Source organism: Mus caroli, chromosome 8, assembly GCF_900094665.2.
Source record: "Mus caroli chromosome 8, CAROLI_EIJ_v1.1, whole genome shotgun sequence".
NCBI classification, from domain to species: Eukaryota; Metazoa; Chordata; class Mammalia; order Rodentia; family Muridae; genus Mus; species Mus caroli.
In genome coordinates, this window is record NC_034577.1 from 59,074,911 (window position 1) to 59,102,563 (window position 27,653).

The 27,653-nt window shown below is 41.1% G+C and overlaps 1 protein-coding gene across 3 annotated transcripts; it reads left to right on the forward strand.

The window, feature by feature from the left end:
• Nucleotides 1-5,150: 5,150 nt before the first annotated feature.
• On the forward strand, nt 5,151-13,299 carry Npy1r (neuropeptide Y receptor Y1). 3 transcript variants are annotated; one of them, XM_021170713.2, is made up of 5 exons: nt 5,195-5,361; nt 7,133-7,206; nt 9,153-9,301; nt 11,597-12,445; nt 12,556-13,299. In XM_021170713.2, the coding sequence occupies exons 4-5, from the start codon at nt 11,750-11,752 to the stop codon at nt 13,006-13,008; spliced, it is 1,149 nt and encodes a 382-aa protein (XP_021026372.1). In that variant the 5' UTR covers nt 5,195-5,361; nt 7,133-7,206; nt 9,153-9,301; nt 11,597-11,749; the 3' UTR covers nt 13,009-13,299. The 3 variants fall into 3 exon arrangements, with proteins under 3 accessions (XP_029336177.1, XP_021026372.1, XP_029336178.1); XM_029480317.1 differs by lacking the exon at nt 9,153-9,301 and having other exon boundaries at nt 5,151-5,361; XM_029480318.1 differs by lacking the exons at nt 5,195-5,361; nt 7,133-7,206; nt 9,153-9,301 and adding an exon at nt 10,897-10,958.
• Nucleotides 13,300-27,653: the final 14,354 nt, after the last annotated feature.

Consider the following 27,653-nt stretch of genomic DNA (forward strand, 5'->3'; position numbering starts at 1 on the left):
CAACAAATCATCCCCTGTGATATTTATACTATTTTAAAAGTTTGGGGCAATACTTATCTATATATGGTGTCTAGGGATCTTTTAGGAGACATGACATTTTATCATATAACTCCACATACAAACTCTACAGGTCTTCCCTTTGCAAAATTCATGCTCTTAATTAGTATCCTCTAAAACTGACTCTTCTTCAATAAGTTTTTCATTTGCTATCTACGTTTCCAATGGTTTGTATTTTAATACTAGTTTGAAGTCTAAATATAACTTGACTATATTTAGGTGGAATGAGAGAAAAACTATTTATTTATGTGGGTTTTTTTTTTTTCTATGTTGGTTTGTTTTGAATTCTCTTTTAAAAGAATGTCTGTAGAAGTGTTCAAAGCATTAGCTCAGAATCAAAAGTTAGCATGGGTTGAATCACGTGCTCTTCCAAAAAGTATGCTACCACACTGAATTCCTACTCACCGTTCTTGCTGGTATTTCAGCTTTTGAAAGTAGGTCATGCAGTGGGTAGGAAAAAAAAAAACTGTGAGACATTTCAGCTAAGAGACATTGTAAACGTTTTCCAAGTCAGTAGCATCCATCATTTAAGTTTATACATATCAAGGAAAAAAGAATCAACATATGTTCTCTATTTCAGGTATTATTCTATGCTCTCAGCTTGAGGAGGTAGCAGGGAAAGGGAATCGCCGTCTCTGTGACATCACAGGATCCTTGTAGATCTGTATGTGCAGTCACTGGAAAACAATATAAGTCCTGCATCAAAGTAACCCTAGTGTGCTCTAAGAATGTATCTTATCCTTCTTCTGAAGTATGGGTGTCTTACATGTTGACAGATCATTCCTTGTATTATATTATTTTAAAAATGTGTGGCAAATTACCAAATTGATTTTAACATTGTCATGGTCAGTTCTCATTGTCAACTTGATTGGATCAAGAAAGACAATTAATAAGGTACACCCGAGTGTGCCTGTGTGTTTCCAGAGAGAATTCACTGAGTAAGGAAAGCCCCTCCTGAGTATGGGAAGCACCACTCCACTGTCTGGGATTCCAGACTGAATAATAAGGGAATAAGGATGCAGCCATCTGAGCGTTGCCTTTCCCCATTTTCTGCTCGCTGATGGGCACTGCAGAGCTACTCCCACTGCCCTGTCTTCTCTGATCTGAAGGACTATACTTATCTGAACTTTTTCCCCCAGTAAGTTACTTTCATGAGCTACAAGAAACATAACTATGATGGTTTGTTTGTGCTCGGCCCAGGAAGTGGCACTGTTAGAATTTGTGTCCTTGTTAGAGTAGGTGTGTCACTGTGGGTGTGGACTATAAGGCCCTCATCCTAGCTGTCTGGAAACCAGTATTCTGATAGCAGCCTTCAAGTGAAGATGTAGAAGTCTCAGCTCCTCCTGCACCATGCCTGCCTGGACACTGCCATGCTCCCACCTTGACGATAATGAACTGAACCTCTGAACCTGTAAGCCAGTCCCAATTAAATTTTGTCTTTATAAGAGTTGCCTTGGTCATGGTATGTTTTCACAGTGATAAATTCCTAATTAAGACAATAGCTAATACAGATACTATCCTAGTTAGCTTTAGTGTTAAGCTTGACACAGCCTAGAGTCACCAGAGAGGGGAGTTTCAGTGGAGAGAAAGATCAGATCTGATTGACCTGTGGCCATGTCTGTGGGCATTGTCTTGTCAAGTGATAAAGGAGAGCCCAGCCTTGTGTGGACAACACCATTCCCTGGGCTGCTGGTCCTGGGTTATATGAAAGAGCTAGTCAAGAATAAAGCCTTTGAGTGAGCTATAAATCAGCATCCCTCCATGGTTTCTGCTTCAAGTTCTGACTTTAGTGCCTTAGTTTCCTTCCCTCAATGATATGCTGAGAAATTTAACTTTCCTCACCTAAGTCACCTGCCTTTAGTCACAGTGTTTACCACTGCCACAGAGATGAAACTAGAACAGATATCATCTGCACAGAGGAGATTTTTAATTGGTTGCCTTGGTACATATGTATGCATATTGTAAATAAATTCATTGTTGCTTCCACTAGTTAATGCTCCCAAAAAAATAAATAAAATGATATGGGCTATTTGACTGTAATCAAGAGTTTAGTCAAACTGCCTATCTGTTGAATTTAATTACTAATATGTGGACTCAAAAAGAAGAAGAAAAAATCCCAAGACAAGGGTTCTCTGTGTAGCCCTGGCTGTCCTCAAACTCACTCTGTAGACCAGGCTGGCCGTGAACTCAGAGATCTCCCTGCCTCTGCCTCCCAAGTGCTGGAATTGAAGGCATGCCCCTGCATGCCCATCTCAACATTAATACTCTCAACTTCAAGTTTCATTTGCTGAAGGCACTTCTCCCTGTGTTGTCCTAGATACAAGACTATTTAATAAAGTGGCATGGCACCTTGCATTGTTTAGCATCACTGCTCAGACCTATGTACTCAACGGATACCACCAGAAGGGAAAACTTGACACATAATGAAGTCGTACAATATGAGCTGACTCAGTCGTGGATTACATTGGAAGTTCAACCTTGTGGACAGAATTTCCCATCAATACCCTTCATTTGCACATTAGTTTCACATGGAGTATTAATGCCTGTCAAGATTCATCTGATTAATCAATATGGAAAAATAGTCTGTGCCTAGAAGCATTTCAGGAATATATAGATGACAGTAATATTCCATTGCATCCCCAGCCCTGTGTCATGGAATTTAAAAGCTAGGCCTGGCATTTAAATGTTGCATTTTATGTGATAGAACTGATGTTTACTCGGATTTGATGAGCAAGGCTCATCTTTCTGTTTATATGGTAGGGAGAAACATTGACCAGAGAACAGTAGAACATGGCATTAATGATCTTAATCAAAGGCATTACATTAGTCTGTTACAAAATTTCAAAAGGAAATAAACAGAGTTATCTCTTCCAGGAAAATTTGGGATTTCTATCTATCAAATCCCAAACAATGAAATTGGCAACATGTTGTTCGTTGAGGTATAGGAAAGAAGACTGGAGATGTAGCTCAGTTGGCAATGCTTCCCTAGCACACACGAAGCCTTGGGTTCATTTCCCAGCCCCCCACACAAGCCAAGTGTGATAGTCTGGGGCTGTAATAACATTGCTCAGGATGCAGAGGCAGGGCAATCACAAATTCAAAAGTAACAAGTTTGAAGCCAGCCTGGGGTCCACAGACACTGTGTCAAAAGAGACTGGAAAAAGAAAAAAAAAATCCTAAAATTTAGCACATATCTTCACAGGAATACGAGTTGTTTTGCTTATTGTAAACCTCTTGTAAGATTACATTAAAAGGGTTTGCAATCTCTCTACCTTATGCCCTGAAGATCGTCTTCAATAAATACTCATGCTAAAGTTATATAATTATGCCGTTGATAAGCATTTCCAAACTTTATACGATTAAGTTTGTCATAAAAATCCTTGGAGAGCAATAATCCTGGAAAGACTGAGTTGAGAAGTTAATGTCTCAGAAACCCAGCTTTATAAACGTGTCTTGAGGGGGTGTTTCATAGAAACTAAGGTAATAAAACCAACTGCAATTGGTCATATCAATGCAGACCTTTTAGAGAAACTTTACTAGTATTCTTGGAAAACACTTAAGTACCCAGGTCCAAATTATATTCACAAATTCAAAATAGTTCCTGGCATGAATGATGCCCCATGAAGACATAATCTTGGTAAAGAATTGAACCATTTCCCCTGTGCTTCTCACGACAGACTAAAACTAGCAAGTGTGATGCTCTAATGTAGGAAAAAAAACACCTAAGACCAGTGTGATTTAGAGGGGCAGTGTAGACCAGTGAGTAGGAGAATGTTCCTAAAGGAGGACGGGAGGGCACTTTACAGAAACTGTGATCTCTGAATTCTTCCCATTTCCGTTCTCACGTGTTATGTGACACTTTGCTTTTAAACCATTAGAGGGTTTTAACGTACATGCATATCTGCTGTCCTGCAAACACTGTACATTTAAATCAGATCATAATCCTCTTCCAACCATAGAAAAATGTGCCCAGGTACGAATATGTTAGCTTTCCCACAAAACAAATCCCAGAGATCATATCAACTACATCTCTATGTGTGAATCCAACCAAACTTTTATTGGTAAATAATTCTTATTCAAGCTAACCTTTAGAAAAGAAAAAAAAATTTTTTTTTCTTAATAGTACAAGTTTCATGGGATTTCATGTCATGGGATTTCATTGGTATTTCACTTTGAAGGCAAATAATCTTTGTTATTTTGTAATGAAATGTGTGCATCCTAGGCGACATCAGTAGATTTTGTACTTGTTAACAGTTTGAATTTAAACAAGTTGTAGTTCCTAGATGAGTAAATTCTGTGTGTATGCACCTGTGTGTGTGTGTGTGTTGTGTGTACATTACTCAGCCTTGACTTTTCAAAGTGAAATGAAACGTGTGAGTTATGAAATCAGTGTATCAATAATTAGCCTGAACCATCAAATACCAAGGACAAGGTTTGCAAGGACCGTGTCTTTTGAGCACACCCACAATGTTCCATACCGTAGCAGATAAATCACCGGGGAAATTGCATTGACTTTTTCTGACCAACAGGAAAATGCTGGGTTCATCGTGCCCCGGGCCCGGTTTCCTGCTCCCTTGAAAAAGGAACTAGTCACTGAGAACAAATCTGACTCAAATGCATTTTCTTAGTGAAGAGAAAAAAGGTTCAAAGGCTCTCAACTGAGATCCGCTACTTTGGTTTTTTAAAGGACTTCTTTTTGTTCTCCTAGACTGGGGAAAATAACTTCTCGGTACTGGCGTGCGGAATATTTGAGCGTCACAAAAGCAGCGGCAAACCCATTAACCGAGGCTTTGCGATGAAGTGCATCTTTCCCCCTTCCGGTAAATATGCTCTCCCCTCCATTCTTGACTCCGGCTTAAAACTCGGACTCTCTCGGAGGAAAAGGACTTCGCCACAAGATGGCACTGACCTGCAGACAAAAGAAATAGCGGTGGCATTGACTTTTAAAACAGGCTTGTAAATGCGCCTTGCTTGAGTCAAGGACTAGTGGGGTGAGAGCTCCGTGCGTACGGGTCTGAAGCATAGCTTACGTTTAACTGCCTTTCTTTCCAGAATTCCTAGGCAACGCACCTCCGAGTTGTGCATCCGAGGTGTTGGGAGGAGGCTGTGGGGGAAACCTTGGGTGATCCTCGTGGGGTGCCGTCACATGATCCTGAATGAGGTGGAGTTCGGCTTTAAGGGGGCGTCTCTTCCTATCTTCCTCAATCTTTAGGGTTTGAGCAGGAGAAATACCAACAGATCTTTTCTCCCTCCAGTGACACTCGTCCCGCTTCAACAGCGGTGAACAGACGCATTCTTTAAAAGGTAAGTTGCAAGTTAGTGTTTTTAAGGGACTTTTGAGAAATCTCTTATTGATGGGGTGAGGTATGAGAGGAAAGATGCGGGTGTCTGATCCAGTTGTGGGAACGGAGCGGGTGTGGAGTCAGCTTCTCAGTTTGACTCCCAGTGGGAGCAGGAGGTAGGATAATCTAGATTGTGGGACAGGTCTGGGACATTATGGATGTGAGACCTCAAAGGGAAAGTGTACATCTCTCAGAGTTCGCGCATCCTGGCGTCTTGCACTTGGGGGTTCCAGAAGGAAATAAGTTTTCCTCTCCTCCTACTGTCCTAGAAGTCAGGGGAGGTGCCCTGGTGGTCTTTCCTGAACCAAGATAGTATTCCTCCTCGGTTTTTTCTGTAGCAGGCTGGAGCCTCTGCCCAGATAGAAATCCAGGAGTTTTCCTGGGTAACCAGAGGAGATACATTGGGCAGGGGTGGGGGCGCCAGCTTTCTCCGATGCATTTGTCCTGCTTCCCACCGCGTGAGAAAATGTGGGGTGCCCAGAGACACGGAGCCCAGAATGGGAGAGCCCCTGACCCACTCCCCTGTATACCCCTCTTTCAGGCTGTATAGTGCACCTTGCAAGACTTGAGCCTTGTCTTCTTGTTTAGTAATTTTAGCCGCCCAACACCTCAGCTCTTTTTTAAAAGGCAATTAACTGTGTTGGTTAGCAGGTTAAGGATGAACTAAAAGCGGGAGGGGGGAGGGGGGATTTAGTGGTTAGTAGGATAATCTGCTGCTCCCCAGGTAGATTGCAGAGATGCTAATGTAGGAAGTACCCTTATTGGGCTTATGAGAAAGACGGACTGGTCTCCGATTCGAGCCTTGCTTGTTCAATTGGGCTCCTTCATTTCTGCTCTGTTCTCTCATTCGGGTAGAGACGCCCTGATAAATTAGTTGTCTTCCCCCTCCTCCGTTCCTCCCCGTCTCCGAGTGTGTGTGTGTGTGTACGCTCGCGCGCGTGCAGGGAGGGGAGTTAGGAAGGGGGGTAATCAGAGAGAGTCACATAGTTATACAATACAAAAAAAGGTAGTGAAAACACAAGTTTTGATTGAATGTACTAAATTTCCCTCTGGTTAACTCCTAGACTCTAGGACCTAGAGCATGAAAAGCTGGGAAAGGGGAGGAGAGGAGAAGGGACGGGGGAGATGAGTTGATGTCTTCTTCCACTGTTCTTTTAATTGGAGTGCTCTGTGATTTGCACAGAAGAGAGGACTACTTCTGCAGAAAGCCCAATACTTTGCTCATCCAAGAGACATCTTCCTCCATACCATTTTCTAGGGTTTCCTTATAATTGTCAATAGGCAGCTAACTGTTGAACAAGCCCTTCCCCCATTCCCCGGAAGGAACAGGGAATTATGTAAGTCGTTTAGATAAGCTAGCAGTAACTTTGGCTGTGTATATCACGGCTTATCTTTTTTTCCCAAACAAATGAGGGAATTTGAAGAAAACCACGCGTACACACACACACACACACACACAGCAGGTTATGCCCCAAGAGCTGTATTTTATGGTAGAAACAGCACTGTGAACATCTAATCAGGAAGGTCCAGCATTCCAAGAAGGAAGAAAAGGAACTGCCCTGGAAGGGTGGAAGAGGGAATCAATTTGCCAACTGTTAATGTATGTAATGTCTTGGAAGGTCCATGGCAGCTGAACTGAAATTTGGTCTTTAATTCTTGCAATACTTACAATTGTAAGACATACATATCTGAGATATACGGAAGAGCAAACACCAGCTTGTTTTCTTTTACAGTGAGATGCAAACTCTTTCTATAGAGAAGTACTGCTACTTTCCTGACCTTTATTCTTTCTCGGAGATTTACTAAGGTAAACAAAATGTAACTTGTGTCTAAAATGCAACTGTTTTCTGTAACTGGAATGGCTATTGCTCCCATACTTAGCAAAATAAGGGTACTCTGCATTTTCTGTATAGATAAGTGATAAGTTATCGCTCCACTGGTAAAATGAGGCCATTCAAGCCAGATTAGATGATATTAAAGACCGGTATATTGGGAAGCTGTTTCCAGTTCACAGGCCCCAGGGAAAGAGGCCAGGGAAGTCACCATGAGAAGGAAGAGAGGGGAGAGGGGTGAGAGAAAGGAAGAGTGTGCACAAAGAGAGAGAAAGGGGCGTGGAGGCTAATAGAGACCAAAATATCTGGATTAAATAGGGCAGAGCCTCTGAGGGAATGGCAGCCCAGCCCTTAGGTTAGAAAGCTCAGGTTTGGGGGGCAGGGTATGCCAGGTAGGGACTAAAGGATGCTGGGAGAAGCTGGAGGGAAGGTCTGCTTTGGTATGACAAATATGCTCCTCAGCCCCTTGTCCTGGGGTCTGAAGCCAAGTAAGTAGACATAAGAGGGAAACACTTCTCATAGGACTTGTCTATCAAATGTGATTGGACAGGTATCAGAATATACTGTGTCGACTTAAACTCATTCATGAGAGATCGGCCTTTATAACCCATGAATTGAAATGACTTGTTTTCATGAATTCCTATACTTGTCAAAACAGGCCCTAGATAAAATTTCTCTCTTTTTCCTCTCCACAGTGAAAGCGTTGCCCTATGTTCCATGTCCCTCTCCCTGAACTACTGCAAAGCCTCCTAAAGAGTCTCCTTAGTTCACCTTGCCTTTTTAAACTCTAAGCAAGCAGCAGGTAGACTAAAGGAGTCTTTTGCTTATTTATTTACTTAGTGGTGGGGGACTGGCCTGCACCATGCACCGTCCTCAGAGGCCCACTGGCAGGAGGCAGCCCCTTCTTTCCACCACGTGAGGAATGGGGAACAAACTCAAGTCATTAGGCTTGGCAGCAAATGCCTTTATACAAATATCAAAGTTAAAACATATAACCTCACATGTTTTACCAAAGGCTCCTCCGGTCCTCGGGTTATAGGTGAAGACTGCCCCATTAGAACCCTGCACTGTCAGCTTCTTCTCACTCGGCCTTCCCAGTGAGTTCCTTCTAGTCTGCCTTCATTTCTCCTTTGTCTTCTTGGCACAGCAGCTGTGCTCCAGCCTTAGAAATGTTCTATTTGGTTTGGTTTGGTTTGGTTTGGTTTCCACCAGGGACGCCAGCCCCGGGAGCCTCCATGACTTCCTAACTCTGCACTCCTGGGTGTTTGCTGTCATCTGGGGTACTCAGCTGCCTTTGCTCACCACCCAGGACTGCAATTTCCAATAATCCCAGTCCCCTTTCTTGACTATTACACTGGGCCTTTTACTAATTTATTATTTTTTTCTTTTCTTTCTCTGCCCATAAGACTAGAAACTCGGTGAAAAGGTCATTGCTCTTTCTACTGAAACCACACCTGACAAGAAACAAGTGTCAAGTAAACATGTGTTCCTTCAGAAAACATTTCATTTTTAATATGCAAAATGCACTGTTTTCCCCTAGGTGCCAGACCTAAAAGAATGACTACTATAATTGGCACTTGTTTTGCATTTAATCATAGACTGTACCATTAATTTTAACACAGACTTATACCAAACATGATTCCTATCAAGACCTATTATAGTGGTCAAGGTATTTTAATTCTAAATCTAATATTTTCAAGGTACCATGAAGTTTTCATAGTGCCTAACTTAAGGAATTGTACTGAAATCAATAGAGGCTGATAAGGCTGGAGATTAAAAGTGATTTGGATGAGGGGAAAGATTTGAATTGCTGTTAAGATATGACACCCCAAAACTGGGATGTGGAATTAGGATTTGAAAGTATTATAGGCAAGAATAGATGAGGAGTTTGTTTGTTTAGAACATAACGATCATATTGCAGCTATTAAAGAGTTGAAGACATAGCCTGGAGTATGTCTAAGTTCCAGGATGAAGCATGGTAACTGAACAAACTTTCTGTGTCTCACAAGAATCCACATACAAGCACACACTCAGTGGAGCTCGGTGATAGGGCCCCAAGAGAAGCCACAGGTAATAAGAATTCACTTTGCTATTTTGGTAGTGTAAGTTCGAATAACGAAAAACTTTGTAACTATTAGCCAGAAGAGAAAGTATGACACTAAGTTTGCCTGGCTTACTTAAGGAAGTTAGAGCTTTCCAAAACTGTAAAACCACTACCTACTCCTTCTAGGTTTGCTTTCCCATCCTACACTTGCCCTGGCTTTGAGATTCTTGAGGGTAAAACACTGTGCAATTATCCCAGGAGTCATTTCAGTTGAGAGGATAGAAGAGAGACTTGGATTCTAATATCATCCACACTTGAAGTGTGTCCTAGTCAGGGTTTCTATTGCTGTGAGGAAACCCCAAACTGGGGAAGCAGGGGTTCATTTGGGTTACTCTTCCACACCACTGTTCATCATCAAAGGAAGTCGGGGCAGAAGTGCAAACAGGCAGGAGCCTGATCACTAGCTTGCTCCCCATGGCTTGCTCAGCCTGCTTTCTAATAGAACCCAGAAACACCACCCTAGTAGTGGCCCCACCCACAGTGGGCTGGGCCCTCCCCAGTAATCACTAATTAAGAAAATGCTCTACAGGCTTGCGCACAGCCCAATCCTATGGAGACATTTTCTCAATTGAAGTTCCCTCCGTTCAGATGACTCTTTCGTGTTATGTTGACATAAAACTAGCCAGCACAAAGTCATTTCACCACTATGCTTTCATGCTATATAGTCTGATTATATGATGGCAACTCTTATTTTGATCAGGCCAAATTGTGATTTCACAATAGAAATAAAATTCATATTCCAGAAAGCAAAATTGCCAAATAAAAGGCTTATTAGAAGTGTCACTTAAACAGCAAGTGCATTTCTGCACATTAAGTTTCTCTTTTTCCTTTCAATAGAAGTAAATCCACACAATTTTCTTCATTGTTGTAAGATGGACAGACAAAATTCAGCTTATTAACATGGGCACAATAGCTAGTTAATTAGCATGAGAGATCCTGTCCTGTGGACTTCTCTAGCAAGGGGGAAGTAGAGAGCAGAGGTTTCTGTCTTCTTTCTTTCTCTAAAGCAGTTTCTGATAGTATGTCTCTAATGTATATTGTCAGTAAGAGGAGGTATGTTTACACTCCACATTGGGGTGAACATTTAAGATTATAACTGAAATCACACCCTTGCATTGGACACTCACATAGCTGAGCGAGGAAAGAGGATATTTCCTTGGATAAAAAACATTAGAAATTCTTTGAAGTCTTCTTACCTGATCATCAAATTCAGTGTCCTAAAGTTAGAATCTCCCACACAACGCAAAGCCTTCATGTGGACCCTCATGCAGTGGCAGCACTTCTGCGTATGAAGCACTTACTTCTGTGACAAGTAGTTTCTTCCATTTGATTCAGTTTTCACTCCTCATAGTGACATCATGTTTCTAAAATAATGTACAGTCTTTGGTCCCATTTCTAACTTCATTATTCATGCCACTAAACTTGTCCATATACTCTAGACCACCTATTAAGACACGAGAAGTTAGCCCTACAGTTCGAAGCATGGTCTGCATCAAACATCACATGGTTCTTCAAAAGCCGTATCTCAGAAGGCCAAGTTTCTTGATGCTCCATTGTATAGGTTACCTCCTTGTGAAGATTTTTGTCAAATGGCATCTGTCTTTCAAGGCAGCCCAGTGTACGGTGAGCTGTTACCACAGCGTGCTATCTGCACACTAACACTTCCATTACACATTCTTCCATGTTGTTTTGTTTTGTTACATGTTTCCATCTGTACATTATGCTGTTCTCTGAACATGCACATTCTTGCCATGTCTGAGAGTTTGCTGTTGACACCATTTGTCTAACACTTGGAAGGCATGATATTTACAAACACTTTACTGGTGTATAAACCACTGAAAGTCAACATGTGAGCAAGTCCAGTTAAAAGCCCTTCTGGAGAGCTGGGGGATGTTGCTGAGTTGGTGGCCTAGCATGCTTGAATCCCTGGGTTCAATCCTCAGCATTGCCATAAAATCAGATGTGCCTGTAATCCCATCACTCATGAGGGCAGAGACAGAAAGAGCAAATGTCTAAGATCATCTTTGGCTACAAAGCGAGTTCAAGGCCAGAGAGACCATGTCTCAAAAACATTATAGCTGGACTTTAAATGTTTGAAATGGTTTGTACTGATTGTGGGAATTTTTAAAGGTTATAATTTTATAAAAGATTAAACTCTTACTATTATCTTCTCTGCCTTAATTTTATAATTCTGTAAGACACAAGTTCTTTTGCTGGCCCTCAATAAACTTAGTAATGCAACTGGCCTCTTTTGTTGACAGAGTATTCAGTTCAAGGGAATGAAGAACTGAGAATTATCTTGGTGAATGGATTCAAATATATGGAATAAGAGTACGCTGAAGATGATTTGATCCGTTTTGAAGAACTATAACTGTCCATTTATCTAATAGGTAACAACAAAACATAAAAAAAAAATGAATTCAACTCTATTCTCCCGGGTTGAAAATCACTCAGTTCACTATAATGCCTCAGAGAATTCTCCACTTCTGGCTTTTGAAAATGATGACTGCCACCTGCCCTTGGCTGTGATATTCACCTTGGCTCTCGCTTATGGGGCTGTGATTATTCTTGGCGTCTCTGGAAACCTGGCATTGATCATAATCATTCTGAAACAGAAGGAGATGAGAAATGTCACCAACATTCTGATCGTGAACCTCTCCTTCTCAGACTTGCTAGTTGCGGTCATGTGTCTCCCGTTCACTTTTGTATATACACTGATGGACCACTGGGTCTTCGGGGAGACCATGTGCAAACTGAATCCCTTTGTACAGTGTGTCTCCATCACAGTATCCATTTTCTCGCTGGTTCTCATCGCTGTGGAACGGCATCAGCTAATCATCAACCCAAGAGGGTGGAGACCAAACAATAGACATGCTTACATAGGCATCACTGTCATTTGGGTCCTTGCAGTGGCTTCTTCTCTGCCCTTTGTGATCTATCAAATTCTGACCGACGAGCCCTTCCAAAATGTGTCACTTGCGGCGTTCAAGGACAAGTATGTGTGCTTTGACAAATTCCCATCGGACTCTCACAGGCTGTCTTACACGACTCTCCTTCTGGTGCTGCAGTATTTCGGCCCACTCTGCTTTATATTCATATGCTACTTCAAGGTAAGAAAACCATTGGCCCCTCCCTCAACCGTCTCCCTTCTTACCTCCTTTGTACAGACTTCCCAGGAGGTGCATGTTGTACTTGAATTCACCCTTTCCTTCCTTCATAGATATACATTCGCTTGAAAAGGAGAAACAACATGATGGACAAGATCCGGGACAGTAAGTACAGGTCCAGTGAGACCAAGCGAATCAACATCATGCTGCTCTCCATTGTGGTCGCCTTCGCCGTCTGCTGGCTGCCCCTTACCATCTTCAACACTGTGTTCGACTGGAACCACCAGATCATTGCCACCTGCAACCACAATCTGCTGTTTCTGCTCTGTCACCTCACGGCCATGATCTCCACCTGCGTCAATCCCATCTTTTATGGATTCCTGAACAAAAATTTCCAGAGAGACTTGCAGTTCTTCTTCAACTTTTGTGACTTCCGGTCTCGAGACGATGACTACGAGACTATAGCCATGTCTACCATGCATACGGATGTGTCCAAGACGTCTCTGAAGCAGGCTAGCCCAGTCGCATTTAAAAAAATCAGTATGAATGACAATGAAAAAGTCTGAAGCTGCTCAGAGCATATGATCCCAGGTTATATCTGTGGAAAAACAAGCACAGCCTGCCGCATGCTTTCTTTACCTGTGCTCCCCGGGGGGAACGGAATGAGGCACGTTTGGAAAGCCCAGGACATCTGTGTTGGGTTTTACTGCTTTTGGTGTTTGCCATGATTACTTAGAAATCTAGATTACTTTGTAATCTATCTCTGGCAACAGTTTTGACTAGACTTTGTGTGTGTGTGTGTGTGTGTGTGTGTGCGCGCGCGCGCGCGCGCGCGCACAAGAGAGAGAGAGAGAAGGAGAGAGACAGACAGACTACCTGTCTGCCAGTCTGTCTGTCTGTCTGTCTGTCTTTATGTATGTGTTTGAAATTATGCATATGACAAGGAGTTTTACATTGTGTTTGTTGGAGTGAATTTCTCTGAAGTAGTGTCATAAGCTCATTTCAAAAGCGGTACCCACCTGATATTCTCAAGATACTGGATTTTCAAGATTAGATGAGATTTCCAAGACCCTGGACTACCTTCGTTCCATGCTAGGCATCATCTTAGTCTGTCACAAGGGTGACAGTATACAAAAGTCACCTTTTAAAATGTGCCTGAGTCAAGAGTGTCTGAAGTCATTTGGCAGCATCTTTTCCTTTCCTTCTCTATTTTTGTAAGGACTGGATTTCTTATACTCCTAATTGAGTCTTGTCTAAAATAAAGATAAGTAAAGAACATGTTTTCAGCTGTGAATATCACCAGGAGTTAGGCCACCCACAAGAATGAAGTGGCATCTGGGCGTGGTGGCACACACCTTTAATCCCAGCACTCGGGAGGCAGAGGCAGGTGGATTTCTGAGTTTGGGGCCAGCCTGGTCTACAAAGTGAGTTCCAGGACAGCCAGGGCTATACAGAGAAACCCTGTCTCGAAAAACCAACAGCAACAAAAAAAAAAAAAGAATGAAGTGGCAAAGCAGGTCCCTGATTTCAAACTTTTTCTGACAACCAAAGCATTTCAGGGTAATTAGTTTAATATGTAAACTAGTCTTGCTGCAGATAGGTAAATTGCATCCAAAGGACTTGATCATCGAAAGGTTTTGCATTGTTCATCAGAGTGCTGAGCTCTATCAAGCTTTCTGGCACAAGCATGCGACTCAGAGCATTTCTAACTCATACTGCACAGAAACGTAAGATGCGTTTTCTATACAGCCGTGCCTGCATAGTAACTAGTGTTTAACTCTCACCATTTATCCTTCACAGCAGAGGACACAGGGACAATGTTAATGCATCTACCCTTCAGCTAGCCGGTGTCTGCACCTAAAACGTTCATGCAACCGACCTTGTATAAACTGTATAATGTGTGGAGTTTTATAATCATATGCTGTTATATCATAGAGCACTGAGTAGCTCTGTCATACTAATATATTTACTTTCATGTATCTTGTAATCATGATTTAGACTCAGAAAAGATACTTTGAAGAACAAGACAGTTTCAATGTATTGTACAAAATGTTGCCTGTGTGTGATTTTAGAAGGGCAGACACTTTCCGAATTAAAACAGCTTTTTCAGAGGAGTCTGTTCTGTGATTCTCTTGAGCTTCATTTCTTCCTGTCTCAAGACTTGCCTTCCATGATATGATACCTCCACCATACCCCATTACCAATTGGCTAGAGAGTTACTGTCTATTCTGTAACCACTGGGGGCTGGTACACTTTAATTTTCTAGATTTGAGAGCTTCTTAAGGCAGAGACTATGTAATAATGATGGACCCACTGTGTATTTCTCACAGCAACAAGTAATTAAAATATTATTTTACATGTATTCAAGGGGCTGAAGAGATGGCCCAGAAGATAAAAACAAAAAACAAAAAACCACCACCAACAACAACAAAAAACCTTGCTGTACAAGCATGTTGCCTAGGGCTGGATCCCTAATCCCATATATGTAACTGCTGGGTGGGTGTGATCCTAGTGTTCCAGTGAGGAGGAAACCAAAAATTCTTGAGGCAAGCTGCTTAGCTAGATTAACTGACTCAGCCTGTGCTGAGTTCAGTGAAGTGAAAAGCAACTGGGAAAGACTCACCGTCACACACAAGCACATGGATATCCCTTCACCCAATACAAAAGTGCATCTACACACTCATGAACACACATGCACAACACATGCATATGAACACCTAGATCCATATACCTATGGACATATAATTTCTGAAACAAGTGAACGAATGAAGGCAAAATTTCTCCTTTCCACTGTAACACCTGGAATTCACATCATGGTGTATTTTGGGATTCTCTTCCCACTGTCCCTCTTTAGCAAGTGAACATTCTCTCTTGTACTGCATTATTTCCACCCCTAAATGAAACAGTAGTGACTTTTTAAATTGTAGGATCTTGTACCATCAGCTTTGTGGATGTTAGCATGAAATCACATAACACCTAAGATTGCCTTATAGTTGACCAGAGGGCGGGAGGGAGGCAATTCTAGAGCCAATTTTTAAGATTCATTGAAAAAGATGACCTTTAAAGATCCCAAACCTGGCATTCTTACTACTTGGCATTTTCCTGCTCCCTAGAACTAATTGGAAACTCCCTTTCTCAACATAGGTGCCCTAGAAATCAAGTGTTATTGGGCATCACTCTTAACACACAGCTATTTCTCCATTAGAGAACTTGCTAAGACCATCTCTAGGAACCTTAGACAGTTATATTAATAGACAACTGAACATCAAATTCTTCTGTTTTATCCAAAGATGTAGACGAACTAACAGTTCAGTCTAAGGCCAGGACCCAGGTGCTAGAGCTGAGGTAGGAACAAATAACCACATTAAAGACAAACAGTGATATTATACCAGAAAATATTAGAGTCACAGCACAATTAACAGAGCTTCTGTGAACTTCGAGGAAATGGTCATCACTAGAGTTTTTAGACCTCTAATGTGGAAAGCACTGGGTTAAATGTGGAAGTCCTGATTAACATTGTTGCCTCCCCACACAAAAGGAGAACAAATCTTAAAAGTACAAGTGACAAAGAAATCCAATCCAAGCACAACTCACACAACTAAAGTCATTACAGAGCTCTAATTGTAGTTCCACAAAATAACTCTGAAAGATTAAAGTATAGCTCTGTTGGTAAAGTGCTTGCTTGCCTTGCATGCATGAAGCCCTGGACTCAGTCTCTAGCACCTCATAAACTAGGTATGGTGGCACAGGCCAGTGATCACAACACTCAGGAGGTGGAGGTGAAGAAGTGGGGTGTCAGGGGTTCAAGGTCATCTTCAGCTTTATAGTGAGTTTGATGGCAGCCTTGTCTTCTTGAGATCTTTTCTTGAAAAAAAATTACTTTTCTCATCTTCTTGAAGTTCACCTGATGATAACATCGATGATGCCAAAATATTCAGAAAAGAATAGAATGAAATAGAAGAGTGGAGAGGTGGCAATGGTGGTTCTATGTGTCTATTATCCCCTATGGAATTAGAGAAGTCCACTTTAGAGTATCATTATATCATATACTTTTCCTTCCTTTCCATTGTATTGACTGGATATTCTCATCCCCTATTTTATCTCACATATTCCTAGTGAAGTTTGACTACATGTTATACTTTATTTCCAACTAGACACATTACAATGAAAATACATATCCTCTGTGGCATAAAGGGAGCACCCACTCATTGCTGGTGAGAATATAGACTAGTGCAACCAGCAGGGAAATCAGTGTGGTGGTTTGAAGAAAATGGAAATTGATGAACTTCAAGATCAGCTCTACCCCTCTTGGACACTTCTTCCTACCACAGAGACACTTACTCAGCCATGTTCGATGCTGCTCTAGTCATAAAAACTAGAAATTGGAAATAAACATATAGTTTCCTCAACAGATAAATTCATTTAAAAGATGTGCATTTACACAATAGGATATTGCTAGGCCATTTAAAAAAGTGGCATCATGAACTTTGCAGAAAAATGGATGGAACTAGAAAAATCATCCTGAGTGAGGCAACCCATACCCAAGAAAGACAAATAATGGCATGTATTTGCTTATATGGGGTATTAACTGTGAAGCCAATGATAAGCTACAATTCATAGAACCACAGAGGGCAGGTATAGAGTAAGGGACTAGAGGGAACAGAGAGCCCTCCTTAGAAAAGGGAAATAGAAAAGTTAGGGATGGATGGAGGGGTGGTTGTAGCAGAACAGAAGCATCACATAAGGTAGGGAGGAAGGTGAGGTGAGAGAGTGAATGCAGGGAGAGACAGCTAAAATTAAGGGCATTTGTGCGGCAGTGTGGACAACACCTAAAATAGCACAAGCTTCTTAAATAACATATATATGGATGCTATCTAAATGAAATGGTCAAATAATGGAAGAGATGAGTGCAAACTGACCATCTCTTGTCACCAAATGAAGCTTCCATTACTGGGATAGTGTTATATCTAATTCAGTTGTTGGCTAAAAGGGTCCCATGGGAATCCCCAACACCTTGTCCCTCTTATTCTCTTATTGATACTCTCTTGCTCCTGCTTTCTGCTTGCTTCTCTTTTGCCCTCTTGCTCCCCCTCTCTCCCCATATCCTTTCCCACTCTCTCCACATGGCCATGACCAGCCTCTACTTCTCTACTCTCTCCCTCTCTCTATGCCTTTCTCTGCCTTTACTACCCTCTTAGGTCCCCTTCCTGTCATGACAACACGTTAAAACCAAAAAAAAAAAAAAAAAAAAAGAATAAAATAAGAGTTGCCATTGTCATGGTGTCTGTTCACAGCAGTAACACCTTAACCAAGACACCTGCCATCCCAGTTTTGAATCCATACAAACCCCTATCAACAAATAATGCCTTCTCTATCACTATTATCATTTCCTCTACTTGTAGTTCTCCCCTTCTTTGTCTTCTTTGTCTTTCTCCTCTTTTTCTCCCTCCTTCTTTTCCTTTTTTTGTGGTAATGGTGATTGAACCCAAAGCCTCATTCATGCTATGCAAACACTTTGCCTGTGAGCTCTATCCCTAGTCCTCTTGTGAACAAAAATTTGAAGACAAAATTTTTATTGAGTTTCTTAGGCTGGATTTCAAGTTATAAACCAGAGTAGGCTGGCCTTGAACTTGTGATCTTCCTGCCCCAGCCTCCCAGATAGCTAGGATTGCAGGCTTGTGTCAGCTCTTCGACAACCTTGAGTGGTCTCAGAAACATTTTTAAAAGGAAATACCTTTCACAGCTCACATTCAGTAATGGAGGCAAACTCTTACCCGTGGCCATTTAGGTGCAGCTACAGAACTGAGACATGAATCTGGTCCACATAAGGATGCTACTATAAATGTTGGTCCATTTCTGTTGTTCTCTCATTTTCTCAGATCTCGCTTTCTAGTTTCCTACGCAGAGCTTTAGTAATCTTCTGAGAACATTTTCCCAGTGTGCTTCTGGATCTTTGAAACTTAATTAGTATTAATCTTCTTCTTCTTTGTGGTGTTGGGGATGGGAGAGAATATTATCCCACAAAGTCCCATATTCTAGCCCAAAGTCTTGAGACTTGACATTTTTGAGTACAGAACAGCAATTGATGCCCAACAGATTCTAGAATCTTGAATCTTACCTAGGAGGGAAAATAAAACGGTTATTAGTTAAAACTGGTGACTAAGGATGAATAGTATTTAACTCAAGACAAAAACAAAAACAAAAAACAAACAAACAAACAAAAAAACAAATCAAACCAACAACTATAGAACCCTGAAACTGTATCTGATTAAATCTTACACCTGGGTTGTCAACCAGCACCCTTACAATATTGTCTACATTTCATTTTTTTCATTAAAAAAGTTAATTTATGTGTATGACTCTTTTGTCTACATGTCTACACACCACGTGTGTGCAGTACCTGAAGAGGCCAGAAGGGGGTGACAGAATCCCCTGGAACTAGTGTTACAGAGGATTGTGAACTATCATTTGGGTGCTGGGAATCAAATTCAAGTACCCTGTAAGAGTAGCCAGTAGGTCATGATTCTAGCTTTATTGTCCATGTTTTCTAATGTAAAAGTAAACAAACAAATAAATAAAATAATTACGTGCTATTACAGGTCTGTGTTGTCAATATAATTTTGTAAAAGTTGAGGTCTGGTTCTTCCTCTCAGTCCCATGCTCTCAGAAATAAGATTCAGATTCAAAATATATTTACAAATTCCTTGGCCATATTGCTAGGACTAGATAACTAAAATAACCTAATTATTTTAACCTACATTCTGCCACATGGCTGGTCACCATGCTTCCATCTCCTCACACCTCCCTGGGTGGATCCTCCCACATGGCTGGTTACTGTGCTCAGGTACCATGCCTCCGTCTCCTCACACCTCCCTGGATCTTCTTACTCTTGGTTCTCTCCCAGAATTCTTTCTGCCTCCTGGATGTTCTACCTCCTATTTCCTGCCTAAAGCTATAGGCCAAAGGCTTTTTAAATGACAGGTGTGCATATCCATACAATACACAAGATATTGTCTCTACATAATGCCTCAAGTCCTATTTGCTTTGTAATTAGTTATGAAAATTAGGAAGAATTTATATTTCTGGATATTTTTATTATTTTATTATTGGAAATAATTAATATACTATGATATTTTCTTTTTTTTTTCTCCTTGAAATAGTATAATTCAGAGACATTTAGTTTGTTCAGACTGTCTTACACTGGTCTCTGTCTAGTTATAGTACATTTTCATTGTCCTGAAAAGAAACCTGGAACAACTCAGCATGATTGCAAAGATTTCAATTTGTCCCAACAAGGAAAGAAACTGGACGAACTGAGAAATTAACAACTCTTCTTCATTTCAGCTATCCACACGCTTCCCATAGGAGAGATAACCAACTCAGAAACTCAGCAGGTCAAAGGGAGGTAGACAGAAAGGATGGGAACGCCAGAGAACAGTGGTGCTGTGTTCTGCATCAACCCTGCCAGGCACAGTGGGATCCTTACTATTGTGACTCCTACCTGCAGAAGGTGGACCACATTCCCACAATGACGTCAGGAAAAAAAATCCTTTTGTGACAGGAGCCAGGAAAATGAGGCAGCTGTAAACAGAATGCTAAACCGACCTGTTCATTATAAGGCCCAATTTCAAAAGAAATGGTTAACACAGAAAATCTGATTGCAGCTCAAGGATTAAAGACTGATGAACACTCAGTCATCAATGAAACATTGTACCCACCACCATTTCAAGGCATGGGGATATCACAGAAGAAAGGACAGGAAGAGTTTAAGAGCTAGGAGACAAGAGTGTCGGGGAACTCAGATGACACTGTCATTATAACCACAAACACAACAGTGGCTTCTCTGCCCTCTTCCCATCCTGTTCCTGCTCCTGCTCCTCCCCATTCTCTTCCCTCTTCTTTGTCATCTTTTTCCCTTTTGTAGTCATGGAGATGGACCTAGAGCTTCATATATGCTAAGCACAATATGCAAGACTAGGGCTTCCAACCTTCCTCCATGGGTATAGATGCTGATGAGCACCCATTCTTTCTGGAAAGCTAGTGATTGTTAATGAAGGAGAGTTTGTTGCTTTCTCTAAAGATGTAGTTACCAGAAGAGTAGGCGGGATGAAGTGATTCAGAGGAACAGAAGAGGGACAGCAGAGGGCAACGGGGTAAATAGAATCACAATGCATGTAACTGTCAAAAAGAAAACCATTTACCAGAGTGCAAATCATGAGACAAGGAGTGCTGCCTCTTCTCACCATCCTGTTCCACTTGAGAGGAGGACAGCCAGAGAAGCACTTGTGAACTTCACTGTCCAATCAAATTTGGGGACTAAATAAAGAATGTCTCCACACACCTCACCCATCACCAGCGCCATCCAAGATTCATTTATAGCACATTTCTTCACAAAGTGCCTCATATGTAGCTATCAAGGACAAAGGACAAGAAACTCCAAGCGAACACTGTAGTTTGAAGGGTCAGAAGGAACCTTGGGTAGGGCAGGGATGCTGGAATTATCATACCAGGGTATGAAGCAGCCTAAGAGCTCTACCTGATGGAGCAAGCCATATGCTGTACCTGTTGAGAATGCAAACAGAAAAGTACATCAACAAAAGCTGTCGAGAGTAAAGTCACTGTCAAATCAAAGAGCAGCTACTTCTCTGGGATCTCCACTAGGACAAATGTGAATGGGTGAACAATTGCTAAGCTTGATAATCTGTCAATGAGAACATTACAACAGAGAAATGGAGTGATATCTAAGAAATGTGAGACAGTTGGAGAAATCCAAGAGATAAGAAAAGCACACTGCTGCCAGGAATGATAATCTCCTGAATCCCATGTACCTATTGAAAACAGCATTGCAATGTATGGATTCATTGTATTTTCTTCATTCATTCATATGTCACTGGACAACTGGGCTGTTCCCACTTCCAGAGGAGCTCTTTTAAATATCCATGTATGTTTTCATGTGAATGTACACTCTCCAACCTCTGGTGTGTACACCTAAAAGTGGAATTTCCTGGTCATCGGTTAACTCCATGTTTAATTCTGTAAGAATCTGCCCAGTGGCTTCCCAAGGACCTTTTACTCCACATTCCTACCAGCAGTGAATGGGTGTTCCAGCTTCTCAATTGTTTGTCCCTTAGATGATACTCACTCTAGGAGATGTGATGGAGAACCTCACTGTAACTTTGGTGGACCTTTTTCTGTGACTATGTCATTGTATAGCTTTAGAAGCTTCATTGGGATCTTTATATCATTCAGAAGAAGTGCCTATTCAAATCCTTTGCCCAACTTTAAGCCAGTAATTTCTCTTTAATTTTTAGATGATGAAATTCCTTAGATAGTCTGGGTAGTAGTTTCTTATTAGATATATTCTCTGCAAATTTTTCTCTTCATTCTGTGGGTGGTCTTTTGTAATTAATTTTTTAAAAATGTGCTTCTAGGAGAAAAGGACACAAGAGAGAGGCATTTGAATTATGCAAATTTAACTTAATTTTTATAGCGGTTTCTACAGAGGAGAAGAAGGCAGGCAGCAAAAGAAAAAATGTGAGCAACTCCAGTGCTCCTCAAGCTTGACATATATTTACTTTCTCTGGTTCTCAAAATTGTCTGCAAAGTTCCATTTTTAAATCTTTATTGCAGACTTGTAAGTGGAGGCTTCACCAACTGTAAACTCACTGAGTTCGAAAAGTACAAAATAAAGATCGGGTTGACTATATCTGGCTATGAGGCTTGCTAGTTCTAATCTATCAAATTTCCTCCCTCATTTTCTAAACATTCCTAAACTTGGTCAGGATAAAATTATTCCAATGAGCGCTAGTTGTCTTTAATGAGAGAATTCTGTGCTACGCTTCACCTTCCCTGAAGAGCCATTGTGCCGTGATTCATATGCATCCGTTTGTTTGGCATTCAGCATCCCCTAGAGATAACATAACACAGCCACACACTTGTGTTCCTAGTAGACTTTGCATTTGCATTTTTACATTCCTATGAGATGCAAAAGAGAAGTATTTGTTGATGAAAATTGTCTCTTGGGAACATTGTGATAAATATGTATTTGGAGCAAGGATTCTCAGGATGCAACGTTTGTACTGCTGTACCATCCTATGATATTCAAAGATGAGATAAAATGCACATTTAGGTCTGCGCAACTATACAAGTCCAAAAATGTCTCTACTATGCCTAAATTCGAGTGTGAAACTGAGTAATATTCTATAGTTTAATAATTTTGTCTTTTTCATGTAATCAAAACTACTAGTGGGCAATGAGTGAGGACAGTTGTGTTAAATACTGCTCAATGTGGGGATCATGATTATCTCTAAGCAGTCAATATATTGGACTGATAGATGGCAGAAGCATGCACACACATGGCACAAGCAAAAGTTCAAAGTCACATCCCATTGAATTTGAACACTATCAGCACCACTTATTGTAAAACATGTTACACGTATCTTTTGCGAGTCTGTAGGTCAGAGCACAGATTTTAGATGTTAGTTTTTCTTTCCACCATGTGGGTTCTGGAAATCTAGGTCAGGTCATACAGGCAGGCATGGTGCTGGAGAAGGAACAAGAGTTCTACATTTTGATCCAAAGGCATTAAGGAGGAGACTGTGAGACTAGCTGTAGCTTGAGCATATAGAAGACCTCAAAGTCTGTCCCCCACACTTCCTGGCAATTACCCTCACCTACTGAGCCATCCTGCCAGCACCCAGGATTGTTATGAACATAACATTTTAATATTTAACTTCTAAAATTACATGAATATATTTTACAGAATTCTTTTCAGCACCAAAACATATTTAGGTTGTATAGACAAACAAAACTGTCTATACCAATGGAATCTTTGCTCTCAAGGATTAGTTGTGGCCAAAAAGAAAGGACAGGAGGTCCTGACTATGCACTAGTGTGTCTAGGCCTTGGCACCTTTATTTGCAAAATGAGGAAATTATATGAAGTGATGTCTAAGATCAATATTAGCTTTATAATGCCAGGAGTGAGCTACCAGAATAATGTTCCCTTTGCAGATAGCTTTGCTGGTCCTTCCAGCAGTTTAACAGCATTCTTGGCTGGAGCTTAGGTGGGGGAGAAGTTGAGAACTCCTGTCTAAGCTTTATGAAGCAGAACATGGGGGAGCAAGGGGGAAAGGCAAGAGAGAGGCAGGAGCATAAGAGAGAGAGGAGGGCCCAAGAACTGTGTGTAGGTGAATATTCTACCTACGAGTCTTGGAAATGAAGAGTGATCTAGGAGAGGCAAGACAGAATCCTGTGCTGTCTGCAAGGGTGAGCGTTGAAGTGGGAATGTGACAAACAGAAGCAAGCTTGGCTGGAGGAGCTGAGGCAGGTAAGGCAGGTGACGCTGCTGTGTGGAGCAGCTCCTTTGGAAAACAAACTTAATTTTCAAAATGTACAGTGAACTTCAAGTACATAAGGCATTTTTCAATTTGAAAACAGAATGAGACATTCAAAAATGTATAAAAACATGTTGAAGCAGGGAATGAAAATTGGTCAAAGCAACAGAATTGATGTGCAAGGTAAAATTCAGATTTAAGGAGGGCCATAAAAATCAGCTCACAGAGGTCAGGGGACTGAGATGAAATTGAAAGAAACATAATTAAAGAAGGGGGGAAACATTAAGAAAAGAAGTAAAAAGTAAAAAAGAAATAGTAAATATTAAAAAGAAAATTTAACCTGTCTTTCCTTTAAAATATTTAAAATTAAATACTTAATTAGATGCTATTAATGCAAATGACAACAAGCAAAATAACAGCAGTGGTGTCTTAAGAATTTTACTGCTGTGGAGAGACACTGTGACCAAGGCAACTCCTACAAAACATTTACCTGGGGCAGGTTTACAGTTTCAGAGGTTTAGTCTATTATCATCATGGTGGGGAGCATGGCAGCATGCAGACAGACAAGGTGCTAGAGGAGGAGTTGAGAGTTCCACATCTTGACCAGCAGTAAGCGATGCGAAACTGTAAGACATAGCTTGATCATCTGTAAAACCTCAAAACCTACCGTACCACAATAACACGCTTCCTCCAACAAGGCACACCTACTCCAACACATCCTAATAGTGCTATTTCCTATGGACAAGCATTCAAACACACAGTTCTATGGGAGCCATCTCTATTCCAATCACCACAAGTGGTAAAACAACCTCATTCAGGTTAGAGGAAAGAGGCTGTGAAGAAAGAAACCCTTAGTTCCTCAAGGAAATGGCAATCAAGTTTCCTCATAAAGAGTCTTGGCAGCCACCAGGAGAGAAGTCAGCACAACACAAGACAGAAAGCACACAGTGTGATTGTTTCGCAGTTGAGACACCACAGTTCAATGAAATTATGTAACATCCTCAAAGTTGGGTTAGCAATCAGTGAGGCCGAAGTGGGGTTCCACCTCTTATCTGGTAACTCATGAGCTCATCTCCTTAATCCCTGAACTGTTGTGATCATAAAAAGGAAAAGAGCTATAGAAATATGTTCTGGCAGAGTGTGGGGCAAGGGGGTGCCTCAGTGGTCCCATGCTGAGGCATCCCTTCCCCCTGAGAGACCAGCCACACACACCGGTATAGTATAGAATAGTTTCTTTAGGGTATGGGGAGGGAAGTTAAGAGAGTAATAGAGGTAGAGAAAGGCAGAGAGAAGAAGAGAGCAGAGAAGTGGGGGCCAACCATGGCCACGTGGAGAGAGGGGTGAAGAGAAGGGGAGCAAGGGGGAAAGGCAAGAGAGAGGCAGGAGCATAAGAGAGAGAGGAGTGGCCAAGCAGCCCCTTTTATACTGAGCCAAGCCTACCTGGCTGCTGCCAGGAACTGTGAGGGTGGAGTTTAGGCAGAATACCAACATGAACTATTGCCATATCCATGAACACAAAACCGACAGCAGTTTTAGAAAGTGCACAATGGCTGTAAGCTTGAGCCCATCTGAACAATCATTTAATTAATGTATTGAAAACTGATCTAATGTTATCATACTTAGACTGTATGTTACGCTATATATAAAAACAACATAATTTTGTCACTAAAAATCCACGAGCCTTCTAGGATATTTTGGTTTTTCGTTGAGATGTTTCTATTTTTAACTGTAATTCTTTATTTAGTCTTTAAGAATTTCACATATGAATACAATGTATTATGATCCTATCTACCCCTATTTCTTCATAGAACAATATGTTTGAATATAATTAATGCATTAATACTTGAAGTATCATTTCCTAAAAAAACAATATTTATGTTAGATGGTAAATAGCCATAATAGCATTCTAAATATTTCAACTTTTACTAGTCTTCACATGTCAGTCCAGTGAACAGCAGCAACAGCAACCATCACCACCGGCAATAACAACAACCACCAACCAACCCAGGATAATAATAAAATTTGAAAACATATTATCAGGTAGCATGCACCTCAGAGTCTTTACTGAAATATTTTCTCTGTTGAACAAATCATAGTCTTGGTACTTAAAAAAAAAAAAAACGATAAAAGAAACTTCAATTGTTTCCTAGTTTCCACTTTTAACTTATACCTTCAAAGGCATTCTAGGTCTTTCTCGTGCTGTAGTTTGGACATAATGTTCCCTTTGCAGATAGCTTTGCTGGTCCCTCCAGCAGTTTAACAGCATTCTTGGCTGGAGCTTAGGTGGGGGAGAAGTTGAGAACTCCTGTACAAGCTTTATGAAGCAGAACATGCTCTTCCCACCATCAATTTATCAGAACAGCTGAAGGCTGGGGTTCGGCAAAATGTAATGTAAGTTCACTGTCATCAACCTGACGTTAAATAACGGAGAAGCTGCTGCTACAGCCTGGCAGAGGCACAGGCTAGGAGAGGCTGCTGCCGCTACAGTAAAGGGACAGACATGCAGAAATATACCACTTTGCAGGCAGGACAGGTACGTGTGTCCCTCAGTACGTGTTCATAATGTGCTGGGTGGCACATAGGACCAATCAAATATTCTTGAAGATGCTCATAAGAGGTCTGGACCAAGCCTTGAAAGTGATTTAAAGTTCCTAGGGAAGAGTCAAAAGAATTCTAATTTAGTTATGTATATAACATGCTTCAAGGCTAGTGGGTTCTGTTGTTATTCTTTTTCTTTGTCTATGTTATATATAATGAATGCACTCAAAAATAAAAGCATTCATTCATTCATTCGTTCATTCATTTATTCTGCTGGTGATAAAGCCCAGGGCTTTGTGAATGCTAGGCAAGGATTTTATCACTGATCTCAACCCTCAACTTCTAAAGTTATTTTTTTAACACTTAAGAAGAATGGCAAATATTTTAACTGATAGAGGAGCTAACATTAATCAAATATAACTGTAAACAGAATGTTGGATGATGTTCATAGTTTCAAAAAATAATTAGCACACTCAAATTCGGGCTCCTTTTCAATTATGTTAGTTACAAGCCTAATAATCTGTGGAATGGTTCTTCTTGAATATGGCTGTTGGCTCATGCACATCACTTTGGTCAAGCTTGTTAGAACAAACAGTCTAGCTTATTAGGTTGACATGGAGACAGTGTCCACTATGGGCATCACCTATGTATATCAGGCACTTGAAAATGACATTTATGCACTTTGATTTCCTGAAGAATGAATTCCTTCCTACACAAATAACTGGCTCTGGGTTCACAGGCTGGTTTATTAGGAAAAAGAGTCTTTCTCGGGACCTATGTGGAGGCTGCTAGTGGTGTTTGTAGCCAGTCTGCACCTCTCTCTGCTCATTGGTTTTTCTGTCCATGCTGCTGCTTGCCAAACAAGAGCAAAGTAAACTGGGAAACCAAGAAGAGCGCAGAGACTGTCAGTCCAGATCTATGGCACACTTGACCCTAACACCAGAGAAATAGCCCTTCCCTCCCACCTGCCTCCTGTCATTTATGTCATTTGGCCAATGGCTACAAAGAAAACAAGTTGCCTGATGAAAGTAAGAAAGGTCATTTCCAGTCTTCTTGCACACGTGATTCAATCCCTTTAAATTTGCCCTCATGTCTTATGTTAGTTCAAGTCATCTATCCTTGTTCCCTAACTTCTTCTTAACATGATAATAAATTTAAAACTCTGAGGCTGGAGATATGGGTTAGTGGTTAAGAGCCTGTACCAGAGGACCTGAATTTATTTTCCAGCACCTGTAACCCCTTCTCAAGGCAGGTCCACTCTCTATTGCCTCCTGGGGAACCTGTATTCACATGATATAACTCACAGAGACACAGACACACACATTAAAAATAATAAAA